Source organism: Anarhichas minor, unplaced genomic scaffold, assembly GCF_050575085.1.
Source record: "Anarhichas minor isolate MPS153535 unplaced genomic scaffold, ASM5057508v1 ptg000014l, whole genome shotgun sequence".
Classification (NCBI taxonomy): Eukaryota; Metazoa; Chordata; class Actinopteri; order Perciformes; family Anarhichadidae; genus Anarhichas; species Anarhichas minor.
The window spans coordinates 15,548,946-15,562,243 of record NW_027466460.1 but is presented as its reverse complement, the minus strand read 5'-3'; the positions used below and the strand labels follow the sequence as shown (position 1 = coordinate 15,562,243).

General features: G+C 42.2%; 1 protein-coding gene across 2 annotated transcripts; it reads right to left on the bottom strand.

Moving 5' to 3' along the window:
* Positions 1-2,246: 2,246 nt before the first annotated feature.
* Positions 2,247-8,941, bottom strand: LOC142949912 (uncharacterized). 2 transcript variants are annotated; one of them, XM_076091798.1, is made up of 3 exons: positions 8,268-8,939; positions 3,546-4,253; positions 2,253-3,455 (listed from the first exon to the last, which is right to left on the bottom strand). In XM_076091798.1, the coding sequence occupies exons 1-3, from the start codon at positions 8,458-8,460 to the stop codon at positions 2,989-2,991; spliced, it is 1,368 nt and encodes a 455-aa protein (XP_075947913.1). In that variant the 5' UTR covers positions 8,461-8,939; the 3' UTR covers positions 2,253-2,988. The 2 variants fall into 2 exon arrangements, with proteins under 2 accessions (XP_075947912.1, XP_075947913.1); XM_076091797.1 differs by having other exon boundaries at positions 2,247-4,253; positions 8,268-8,941.
* Positions 8,942-13,298: the final 4,357 nt, after the last annotated feature.

Sequence of the window (13,298 nt, the reverse complement as noted above, 5' to 3'; positions counted from 1 at the left end):
AACGACTTGCTTGTGCAAATCTCTTTATGCCCCTCAAACTGAGATAATGGTGAATATTTAAACTGTAGCCATTTCAGTGTAACCTTTATTTTGAAAGAGATTTTATACTTCCGGCACAGTTCTGATTAACTCCCGCGAGCATGATGGAGCAGAGCGGAACATTTTGTAGTAATGAAGAATGAAATATGATTTCTTCATGAAGATGCAGGGACCAGACTGCGCATGCCTGCTCTGCCTCCATCTGTGCAGTGACGACAACAGGTGAAACAAAAAGATCAAACTTCAAACTCCTTTAACTGTCAAAGATGAATTCCTCTTCATCTTGTACAGAGCTATTACAACATTTATTGTAAAATAAATGTTATTTCAATGTCGAAAAAATGTTATAAATAAGTCACAGTATAGTATGTCGAGAATAAAGTCAAAAATAGGTCATCGGTATGTCGAAAAAAGTCACAATAAGTCATACAAATAAATTCATAAAAGGTAATTTTATAGTAGTTGAAAAAAGCATGTCGAACAAAAAAAAAGTCATAGTATATGTCAAAAATATAATTAAAAAGTCATAGTATATGTCAAAAATATAATTAAAAAGTCATAGTATATGTCGAAAATATAATTAAAAAGTCATAGTATATGTCGAAAATATAATTAAAAAGTCATAGTATATGTCAAAAATATAATTAAAAAGTCATAGTATATGTCGAAAAAAATCAAGATAAAAGTCATAGTATAATATGTCAAAATAAGTCAGTATGAAATATGTCCAAAAAAGTAAAATAATAGGATGTCGAAAAAAATTAATAAAAAGTCATAGAATGGTATGTCAAAAAAAGAGCTCCGGGATGAAAAGTGGCTGGCCTTTTTGTGCGACATGACGAAGCATCTCACTGCGCTAAACCTCCAGCTTCAGGGACGGGGACGGGTGATCACAGACCTGTATGATCACAGACATGTATGATCACAGACATTGTATGATGCAGTGAGAGCTTTCTAAGCCAAGCTGCGCCTGTGGGAGACTCAGATGCAGCAAGGAAACTTGGGTCACTTTCCGTGTTGCCAAACACTGACAAACCGTGTCTCCACCGCTGTGTTCTCGACTGCGCATTTTGCTGATAAACTGGGCGCACTTGGCGCGGAGTTCACTCGGCGATTTGCCGACATTGCAGTTCAGAAATTTAAATTTTAACTGCTCAGCAATCCGTTGAAGTGGAAAGAGCACCTGTGCACAATCAAATGGAGCTGATAGACCTCCAGTGTAATGACACTCTCAAGGCAAAGTAACTGTGGGCGCTGCTCCAAGCTTCATCCGCGAAACGATGCCGCAACTCCGCCTACATGCTGCTCAAATAGTCATACCTGTGTGAGCAGCTTTTCTCTGTGATGAAGATTAACAAAAACCCACACAGGAGTCATCTCATTGATGCACACCTTCACTCCATCTTGGCAGTTTCCACAGCACAGAACCTAACCCAGACATTAATGAACTGGCAGCCAAAAACAAAAAAGCCAAACATCTGGCTCACATATGCATAAAAGAATGTAGCCCATTTCTTTTTGCACTTTCTCCAACATCCATTCTATCCTGTTTGTTAAATATTGACCCTATTTGGCCTTCAACATGGTCCCAATTTTTAATTTTGGCCCTCTGTGATTGAACTGTGCTCCCTCACCCAGGCTCAGTACTCCTTTTAATGTGCATTCATGCACCCCTTTTTTGCCACAATCGGTTGATTCTTTTCCCCAAATAATACACTTGACGTCTGCTTTACTGACACTAATGTGCATATCTGTGTTTCCTGTCTTTAAAGGCCTCTTTGCCAACTCATCCGCCCTCTCATTCCCACTCACCCCTACATGCGCTGGAACCCACAGGAATGTAACCTGACCTCCCTGATTAGTTATTCTTCTGGTTGACTGGAGGACTTCATGCAGTATATGAGGCGACTGTGGTAGAGCAGGGTCGAATGAGAGGATCGGCGGTTCGATCCCCGGCTCCGCTAGTCCGTGTCGATGGACTAGCGCCTGCTATCAGTGTGTGAATAACATAATATTCAAATGCACTTACCAAATCAACTCCATCTTTTTCAACCTCTAACAAATACCAGTCTATGTCAGGCCACACAAGCGTCCATGGAGCCACCACCGGGTAAACTACTGAGGGGCTTATCCTCCGATCAAACACTTCAAATTATATGCCAGGGCATGTTCTGCTGCAACTTGGTGGGTAACCTACAAAATAAAAGCCTCTATAAATTATTCCCATATTTAGTTACCTTCCATCTTTTCCTTATGTAATGGGTGTGGGTTGGACATGGAAAAAGAAAACTCAATTGATAATTTTCCAACATTTATTTACTTCTGCAGAAGACAAAATTCAACCCATTAACTGCCTTCTGATCTTTTTCTGCTCCTCTGCTCCCTCAGCAATAAGTAAAATGACAATGTGTGATTTCATTCTTGTTCTTTTACATTTAGATACATTATTTTGATATTACAGTATGTACTAAGCTCAGGATGCACATTACTAGAAAAGGGATATTAGAATCACCAGGAAAACATCTAACCTAAATCATAACACATTTCATCAAAACCATTAAAAACAATATATACAAGAGGAGAAACAGGGACACCTGGTGGGTAAAGTGAAAAGGTGCGTAGGACTGGGTGACTAAACTGAGACAACAGAAACTATAACATTACACAAAGGAAAACACACTTGCAGAAGTCAAGTGTGTGTGACCTGTGACCTCAGACCAAGAATTCACTGACCATCTCAAAAGAGTTGTGGCAGCTGGGCTGAAAAAAGGGAAACCGGGGCCCCTTTCTGGAGCCAGACCTGGGAGTGGAGCTTGCTGGCGAGGGTCTGGTTTCCGGGACCTGAGACATATGGTTCGACCAGGAACAACCCGAAAAATCTACATTGAGCCGCCGCCCTATGGGCCCACCGCTCGAAGGGATATGCGGAGGGGTGATTGGGTAAAAGGGCTAACGGGGATTCTTTCCTGTGTGAGTTTTCATGTGTTCCTTTAGATCTCTGTTGCGCATAAATCTTTCATCACGAACTGAGCAGCTGAAAGGTTTCTCTCCTGTGTGGATTCTCATGTGTTTCCGTAAATTTGAACAATTGTTAAAAGATTTCTTACAAACTGAGCAGCTGTAAGGTTTCTCTGCTGTGTGGGTTATCATGTGTGTTTTTAAAGTTGTACAATCGATAAAAGATTTCTCACAAACTGAGCAGCTGTAAGGTTTCTCTCCTGTGTGGATTCTCATGTGTCTCTTTAAAGTTGAACAATTGTTAAAAGATTTCTTACAAACTGAGCAGCTGAAAGGTTTCTCTCCTGTGTGGATTCTCATGTGTGTCTTTAAAGCTGAACCCTGCTTAAAAGATTCCTTACAAACTCTGCAGCTGAATGGTTTCTCTCCTGTGTGGATTCTCATGTGTGTCTTTAAAGCTGAACAATAGTTAAAAGATTTCTTACAAACTGAGCAGCTCAAAGGTTTCTCTCTTGTGTGGATTCTCATGTGTGTCTGTAAATGTGCACGCTGGTTAAAAGATTTCTTACAAACTGAGCAGCTGTAAGGTTTCTCTCCTGTGTGGATTCTCATGTGTCTCTTCAGATAGTCACTTCTGCTAGTTGTTTTCCCACACTCAGAGCATGTAAATAGTTTCTCATCAGCACTAAATCTTGAATCACTGACATGGACTTCATCAGGTTTCAAAGAGTTTAAACCTGACTGAGGTTCTCTGGTCTCCTTCCAATCACCACAGTCATCAGTGTCAGAAGAGTCTCCATTGTCATCAGTATCTGGTTCTGGATGTATATCTGGATCTGAGTTCCTGCCTGGTTCTGGTCCTCCACAGTCCTCTCCATCAGCTTCTGTTTCCATCTGATCAGTTTCTCTTTGATGAAGCTGTGAGGACTGAGCTTCCTCCTCATCATCTTCACTCTTCACAGGAGTGAATGAGAACTTGACATCAGCCTCCTCCAGCCCTTGAAGCTGCTCTCCCTTCAGACTGGTCCAGAGTTCCTCCTGATCCTCTTTAATGTGTGGGGGTTCTGGGTCCTCCTGTTCCTCTTTAATGTGTGGGGGTTCTGGGTCCTCCTGTTCCTCTTTAATGTGTGGGGGCTCTGGGTCCTCCTGTTCCTCTTTAATGCGTGGGGGCTCTGGATCCTCCTGGTCCAGACTGGAGCTCCACTCCTGCTGCTCAGGGGGAACCTCTTCTTGAACCACCAACAGCTGCTGGACGTCTGCAGGAAAACAGTAAACACACAGAGACGTTACAAAGAAATATTAGTACTGAGCAAATAGTCTCCTGTAGATACACTTTATTTCCTGCCATCAGTCCCTCTTACACACCCTGTAAACCAGGGGTCTCCAACTGGCGGACCACGGTCCGGATCCAGACGCAGTTGCATCCGGACCCAGGACCTAAAATCGAATCATACATATTAGGCAGCGAGTTCGTACTTTAACCGCCGCACTTTATTCAGCCGTTACGGTACTTGTTCAGCAGTGCAGGACACACCGACCAATGCGGTGTAAATCACATCACGTGATACAGCTCAGCCAATCAAATAGGAGTATTCTGACAAGCTTCCTGACTCTAGCGAGGTTTACACACACCGTGACACACGGGGGAGAGACGAGGAAATTGAAAGAAGAGCAGGAATATTGCGCCGATCAGAGAATATATATATATATATATATATATATACATATATATACATATATACATACATACAAATCGAAGGGTGGAGGAATCTGTTTTTATACCAACAGTGGCTAGTTAACGATGTGACAGTGGTTCTGCAGCACTGTTCTCCTGATCTGGAATCTTTTATCATAAACTGTAAACCCTTTTACTCCCCCCGCGAGTTCGCTTCATTTGTTCTAGTCGGTGTTTACATGCCACCGCAGGGCAACGTGCAGGAGTCACAGCGGACGCTCGCCGACCAGATACTCTGTGTGGAGCGGACCAACCCTGACTCTTTAGTTATTGTCCTTGGTGACTTCAACAAAGGAAACCTCAGCCATGAACTCCCCAAATACAGTTTATTAAATGCCCAACCAGAGAAGAGAACATTCTAGACCACTGTTACACCACTATCAGCGGTGGCGACTGTGGTTAAGTGGATAGCAGGGCCATCTTTCAATCAGAGGGTCGGCGGTTCAATCCCCGGCTCCGGCTCTGCTAGTCGCATGTCGATGTGTCCTTGAGCAAGACACTTAACCCCAAAATTGCTCCCGTAGCTGTGCCTACGGTGTAGAAATGTGATAGACTCTGAATTGTAAGTCGCTTTGGATAAAATCGTCTGCTAAATGACTGTAATGCCTATCACGCCGTCCCTCGTGCTGCACAGGGACTCTCTGACAACGTCATGGTCCATCTGATTCCTGCTTACAGGCAGAAATTAAAGCTGTGCTGAGGAAATTCAAGCAGTGTACCAGTGAAGCTCTGGAGGGCTTGCATAGACTGTACAGACTGGGATGTCTTCAGGACTGGATGAGTCTGGATGAGTACACAGAGGCTGTGACTTCATACATCATTTTCTGTGAGGACAGCTGTGTTCCAACAAGCACCAGGGTGAGTTACAACAATGACAAACACTGGTTTACAGCAGAACTCATACAGAGTACAGCTAAGGCTGCATGTCTTCAGGACTTTTAGGAGTGGGGACAAGGACTTGTAGAGTCAAAATAGGCGGTGAGAGACGCTAAATGACTACTCTGAGAAACTGCTGGAGATCTCAGACAGATAACCAGTTACAAGCCAAAAGCTCCCCACCCCATGAATGATTCGCCTGGCAGACGAGCTCTACTGTCGCTTTGATAGACAATGGGACAGTCCCGACTCCATCCCCCACAGCTCCATCAACCAGCCCCAGACCACCAGGTACCCCTCCCCCAGCCCATCAGGGGTTCATGCCTCTGTACCATCCATCCCAGTGTAACCCCCACCACCACCTCCCAGGAGGGGTTCAAGCCTCTATACCACCCATCCCAGTGTCCCACACACCCCCCTCCCCAGTGAAGACTCTATTCTGGAGAGAGACGTCAACAGGCTTTTTAAAAAACAGAACCCCCGCAAAGCAGCCGGCCCAGACTCTGTCTCCCCCTCCACCCTGAAGCATTGTGTCTCTGGTGTTTACAAACATCTTCAACACCTCCCTGGAGACATGCCACGTACCAGCCTGCTTCAAGGCCTCCACCATCATCCCCGTCCCCAAAAAAACAAGGATTACAGGATTCAATGACTACAGGCCCTTCGCCCTGACCTCCGTGGTCATGAAGTCTTTTGAGTGCCTTGTCCTGTCCCACCTTAAAACACTCACCAACCCACTCCTGGAACCCCTGCAGTTCGTCTACAGAGCCAACAGGTCTGCAGTCAACATGACCCTTCATTCCGGACTCCCCAGGAACCTACGCCAGGACCCTGTTTGTGGACTTCAGCTCTGCCTTAAACACCATCATCCCGTCTCTGCTGCATGACAAGCTCTCCCAGCTGCACGTGCCCGACTCCACCTGCAAGTGGATAACAGACTTCCTGTCTGACAGGAAGCAGCACGTCAAGCTGGGAAAACACGTCTCAGCCTCCCGGACCATCAGCACCGGTTCCCCCCAAGGCTGTTCTTTCCCCTCTGCTCTTCTCCCTGTACACCTCCAGTCACCAGTCCGTCAAGCTCCTGAAGTTTGCCGATGACACCACCCTCATTGGACTCATCTCTGATGGGGATGAGTTTGACTACAGGTGGGAGGTTGACCATCTGGTGATCTGGTGCTCTAAAGACAGTGGAGATGGTTGTGGATTTCCGGAAAGATGCAGCCCCACCAGCACCTATCACCCTGTGTGACTCCCCCGTCGACGTGGTGGAGTCCTTCCGCTTCCTGGGCTCCACCATAACCCAGGACCTCAAGTGGGAGCTGAACATCAGCTCCATCACCATGAAGGCTCAGCAGAGGATGTACTTCTTGAGGCAGCTGAAGAAATTCAACCTGCCAAAGACAATGATGGTGCACTTCTATACAGCCATCATTGAGTCCATGTAATGTACGCTGCACCCCCTTTCCAGTGTATCAATTGTTACGTAAGGTTCTATGTCCTGCTGTGAGTGGTTGTGCTTGTGTGTGGGTGTTCTGTGTCTTTTGAGTTCTAGGTGCAGCTCCCTGACGAGTAATTGAGGGCACCTGGATGAAGATGTGGGATACCTATATAAGCGCCTCCTTGCTCCGCCCTCGCTCTCTGATCTGCCTGGCACCAGTCCCTGGTCCTCAGTTAGATTCGCACATTACGGTTCATCTGTGTCCTGTAATAAACTGGCACCCGTGTGTTTCTGAATATAACTTGATGTGGTGTCCGTCCTTATGTTGCAACTCCCGAGCCAGTCGTAACACAATGGACCCAGATAATGAAATGTTTAATCACGATTAAAATGTTTAATCACGATTAATGGCATTGTTATGCATAAAATTCAATAATGAATTCAAAAGTAGTATATTGCGCACTTTTATTTTAAAAGTACTGTTATGTGAACAAAAGGTCAATAACATTTGGTTTACAAACACTTTAAACAAATAAGGTGCTTTTTAACAGCAGTATTCCCTTTACACAGTAGCAGTTAAAATGCAGTTATGATGATTCTGATAATAGATATTCAGCTGGTGTTCACAACTTTATCTTCATGTGTGTAATAGATGCAATTTGAAATACACACCTTGAAAACTGCAAACCCATCTACGTCATGTTTTTTTATGTTCGTTCAATTCTCAGTAGCGATAACTAAATGATATGCTTATTATACATATTACAAACAAAACAACTTTAAAAACTCTAAAAATATAATTTAAATTAATCATTTATTTTTTGCTTTTTTTTAGTATTTTGGTCAGACACATACGCAACGCTGATTACCGTAATATGTGTGGTATTTGTTATGAATGTATAAAAAAAAAAAAAATGCGTTAATGATAATTGTCGGCGTTAATAAATGAATGCGTTAAGTTGCCCAGCCCTAATATTAATCAACTCTTATGTGACCATGAACATATGAATCATTTTAGAATTCAACACGATGCAAAACCCACGTGGTGTTATCAAAGAGAACAAACTTTACTTTAAGTGTAAATATGTTCTGTCATCTAGAAGCTGAGAGAACAGATCAGAAGAAGAAGAAAAAGATTCATTGAATCAACAGAGTCTCACTCCAAACTACATAGAAACGTTATCAGCCGGAGCATGAACAGAATAAATAAAGTGAACCAACCTGCTCTGTGTAGCCGCAGCTGAGGGTTGAAAACAGCGTCCAGTAGTTTCCTTTGTCGCTCGTTCTGCTCTTTTAAAGCAGAGAGTTCCTCCTCGTACTCTGCTATCGTTCTTTCAAACAGACCAAATATCTCTTCATCAGCCGCAGTTAGTCGCTGGTTGAGTAAACATCTCAGCATTTGGACTTTAGACATTTTCACTAAACCACAGAAACGTTTCCTCCAGACAAACTCCGGAAGATATACCGAGACGGACTGTTGTGCGTTAATAAAAGGTCCGAGTAGCACCAACAAGCTTCTTCATCTTCTTCTTCTTCTTTTGTTTTTAATGGCGGTTGGCAAACAACTTTTAGGTGCATTACCGCCACCCACTAATCTGGAGTGTGGACTAAGGATTGTAATGATCTAATACGAAAACCAAACAAACAAACAAAAAATAAAACAAAATAAAATAAAACAAATCTAAATAAAACAAAACAAATATAAATCTCAAATTCTATTCCCTAGTCTTGTTGCCTCCAAAAACTCCAAAAGAGGCTTCCAACACTCTTCACCAAAGCTTTTCTTTAATACATCAGTTATATTCTCCTCTCCCAACTCTCTTTTTAATATTTCTCTCTCTGCCTCGTACCTCTGACATGACACTAACACATGGTCCACAGTTTCCTCTTCATTACAAAATCCACACAGTCCACTATTATGTTTTCCAATAATACAGAGGGAACTATTAAGACCAGTATGTCCATTCCTTAATCTTGTCATTACCCTCTCCTCTTTTCTATTTCATCCACTAGGCCCTGCACTCCCAACCAATGGTTTATTTTTAAACAGATATCTTCCTTTGTTCCCTTTATTCCATTCAGTCTGCAGTATATGAGGCGACTGTGGTAGAGCAGGGTTGAATCAGAGGATCGGCGGTTCGATCCCCGGCTCCAATAGTCCATGTCGATGTGTCCTCGATGCCTACAGTGTCTGAATATTGTATGAATGTTAGTTAGTCCTGATGGGCAGGTGACACCTTGCATGGTAGCCCCTGCTATCAGTGTGTGAATGTGTGAATGATGACATGTAGTGTTAAAGCACTTTGAGTGGTCTGATGATTAGAAAAGCTCGACACAAGTACAGTCCATTCACCATTTATCTTGACGACTGTTTGAATGAAAAGACCTTAAACTTGCTATAGGGCTGAAGATGAGTCGAAGCAAATCAACACCTTTTCCTGTCTAGTTATTTCCCCCCATCATAGTAAAACGAGCACTGACATTATCTCCACTGTGTTAACCCCAAAATTATTGGATCTTCTGTTGATTCCTCTTCCTTTAGCTGGTGTTGCTGCCCCATATCCTGTCTCAGGTTTCTTAGGACCATCCGTGTAAAATCACGATACTCTTTCATTACATAATATTCAAATGCACTTACCAAATCAACTTCTTTCCTTTTCAACCTCTAACAAATACCAGTCTATGTCAGGCCACACAAGCGTCCATGGAGCCACCACCGGGTAAACTACTGAGGGGCTTATCCTCCGATCAAACACTTCAAATTCTCCCAAAGTGATCCCTCTGACTCCTCCCACTCTCCCAGACCACCTGCAACCCTCCTTTTGCAGGGTGAGAATCATTGTCCCTGTAAATTAGCCCAGTAATTTGCCATCAGTTGCTTTCTCCTTAAATCCAGCGGTGTGTTTCCCATTTCTACCTGCAGGGCATGTTCTCCTGCAACTTGGTGGGTAACCTACAAAATAAAAGCCTCAATAAATGATTACCATCTTTAGTTACCTTCCATCTTTTCCTTATGTAATGGGTGTGGGTTGGACATGGAAAAAGAAAATTCAATTGATTGTTTTCTAACATTTATTTATTTCTGCAGAAGACAAAATTCAACCCATTAACTGCCTTCTGATCTTTTTCTGCTCCTCTGCTCCCTCAGCAATAAGTAAAATGACAATGTGTGATTTCATTCTTGTTTTTTACATTTAGATACATTATTTTGATATTACAGTATGTACTAAGCTCAGGATGCACATTACTAGAAAAGGGATATTAAAATTACCAGGAAAACATCTAACCTAAATCATAACAACACATTTCCTCAAAACTATTAAAAACAATATATACAAGAGGAGAAACAGGGACACCTGGTGGGTAAAGTGAAAAGGTGCGTAGGACTGGGTGACTAAACAGAGACAACAGAAACTATAACATTACACAAAGGAAAACTCACACTTGCAGAAGTCAATGCATCAACACATGAATTGTCTTCTGGTATTTTTCTGCAATTCTGGATCTAAACATGCAAAATAACTTTACACAAGAAGATATTTACATCAGCAACACTTGTATTTTAAAAAGGTAAAAACAACAACTATAAAGCTGGGTAATGTTATAATATTAACAGAAAACAACCCATCTTAAATGTTAGACCCTTCCAATAAATCACTACAGTAACGTGGTTTAGGGCCGTGTGTGTGACCTGTGTTCTCAGACCAATAATTCACTGACCATCTGAAAAGAGGTGTGGCAGCTGGGCCGAAAAAGGGAAACCGGGCCCCCTTTCTGGAGCCAGACATGGGAGAGGAGCTTGCTGGTGAGGGTCTGGTTTCCGGGACATGAGACATATGGTTCGAACAGGAACAACCTGAAAAATCTACATTGAGCCGCCACCCTATGGGCCCACCGTTTAGAGGGATATGCGGTGGGGTGATTTAAGGGTTCTCCCCTGTGTGGATTCTCATGTGTCTCTTTAAAGTTGAACCCCGGTTAAAAGATTTCTTACAAACTGAGCAGCTGTAAGGTTTCTCTCCTGTGTGGGTTCTCATGTGTCTCTTCAGATAGTCACGTCTGCCAGTTGTTTTCCCACACTCAGAGCATGTAAACAGTTTCTCACCAGCACTACGTCTTGAATCACTGACATGGACTTCATCAGGTCTGATTGATTCTAACAATGGTGCTTTGTCCATTATGTTTTACATGCAGGTATTAACTTGTAACAAAGTATTTCTACAGTCGTATTAATAACAGCACAGTACAGTACAGCTGTGCCAAATGGTTTTGCAAAAACTTAAAAAACTTCTGAAAGGAGCAATGTGATTGGCTGAGAGGAAAATATTGGATTCCCATACACTTTCGATTTATGTTATATTTAGTGCTGGGCAACGATTACAATTTTTAATCGCGATTAATCGCATTGTTATGCGCAAAGTTCAATAATGAATTCAAAAGTAGCGTATTGCGCACTTTTATTTTAAAAGTACTGCTATATGAACAAAAGTGCAATAACATTTGGTTTTCAAACACTTTAAACAAATAAGGTGCTTTTTAACAGCAATATTTCCTTTACACAGTAGCAGTTAAAGTACAGTTATGATTCTGATAACAGATATTCAGCCGGTGTTCACAAATTTATTTTCATGTGTGTAATAGATGCAATTTGAAATACACACCTTGAAGACTGCAAACCTATCTACTCATGTTTTTATGTTTGTTAAATTCTCAGTAGCGATAACTAAATGATATGCTTATTCTACATATTCCAAATAAAACACTTTAAAAACCCGAAAACATTTTGGTCAGACACATACGCTGATTACCGTAATATGTGTGGTATTTGTTATAAATGCATGTTGGTACATAGAGGGTGATAAGAAGCTGTACCTGGAGGGACTTAGGACCCAGGGGAATGTAGGTGAAGCATGGAACCTGTAGTCTGTACGTGGCAGTAAAGTGCAGCATGTGGAAGTTATTCTAATAAAGAGTTGCAGTTAAGAGCAGTTTGTTCTCTCGTGCTTATATGTTTATTTAAAAACACGACAATATGTATTTTGATATTGTCACGATCCTGAAACGAGACGATCGCGCGCGTGCGCGCGTGCGTGCGTGCGAGAGAGAGAGAGAGAGAGAGAGAGAGAGAGAGAGAGACGGGAGGGACCGACGGTGACGGAGTGAAGGGGGGTTTCGGATCTGGCGTGTCACCCGGGGGGGGGAAGAGCGTCAGCAGAAGGAAGTGACGCCACACAAATACAGCTGTTCACCGCTTGCTGCCCGGTTTTTGTGTTTAAAATGTCTGTTTAATAATTAAAAAAAAAAACTGCGTTAACGCGCGATAATATAATTGTCGGCGTTAATTAATTAATGCATTAACGCGATAATAACGCCTTAACTTGCCCATCACTAGTTATATTCTATCTCTCTCCATCCCTTTTTGCATCGGACCTGAACATGTGTGTGACTTTATCTAGACCTAGCGTTGATAGTAGATGATTCTGCAGTGATGTGATGTTTAGTGAGACTGTGGAAGCTGTGATGTAATGAACATGAGTTCAGCATTTTCTCAGACTTCTATACAACCAGAGGAGTCGCCCCCTGCTGGACATTAGAGAGAATGCACATTCTAAGACACTTCAGCATTAAAATGGTGAAAACATTAATGCATCAATAATTATAATACAATATATTATTTAGAAATTAACCTGAAGTAGATGATGTTAATCCTTTTGTACTTTCAAGTGAATATTTGAATGCAGAACTTTCACTTGTAACAGTATTACTATTTTTAGGTCAGTAAAAGATGTAAATACTTCCTTCACCACTGGTTACTACTGTAGTAGTAAACTCGTTAGCGAGATGTGCTAATTCTTGCAGCTAACACTATAGCAGATTAACAGGCTGTTTAATTCAGTTCTTGAGCTTTTCCTCATGTTTTTGGTTTTGTAAAAGGGTAAAAAATAGAAGGCATCATCCTGAGAACTCCATCTGCTGAGACTCTCAACAGAACGCTATGACCTGCAAGGTGAGAGTCACATGACTGGTGGAGGCTTCAGTATAGACTAGTTTTGGGGTTTTCTCATGGTGTCTGATAACAGCTTTGCTGTCACTTAACATCGTGACATTCAGAGTAGATGGTTTAACACTTTTTGGAGATGCTAAACTTAAACTTTCATTATGTTCAGGAGAGCTAAGGTCTCTTATAAGGGAGCTGGTTCCCCGTAATTTAACTTTTACCACCTTGCATAAACATGTTGACAGCTGGAACAA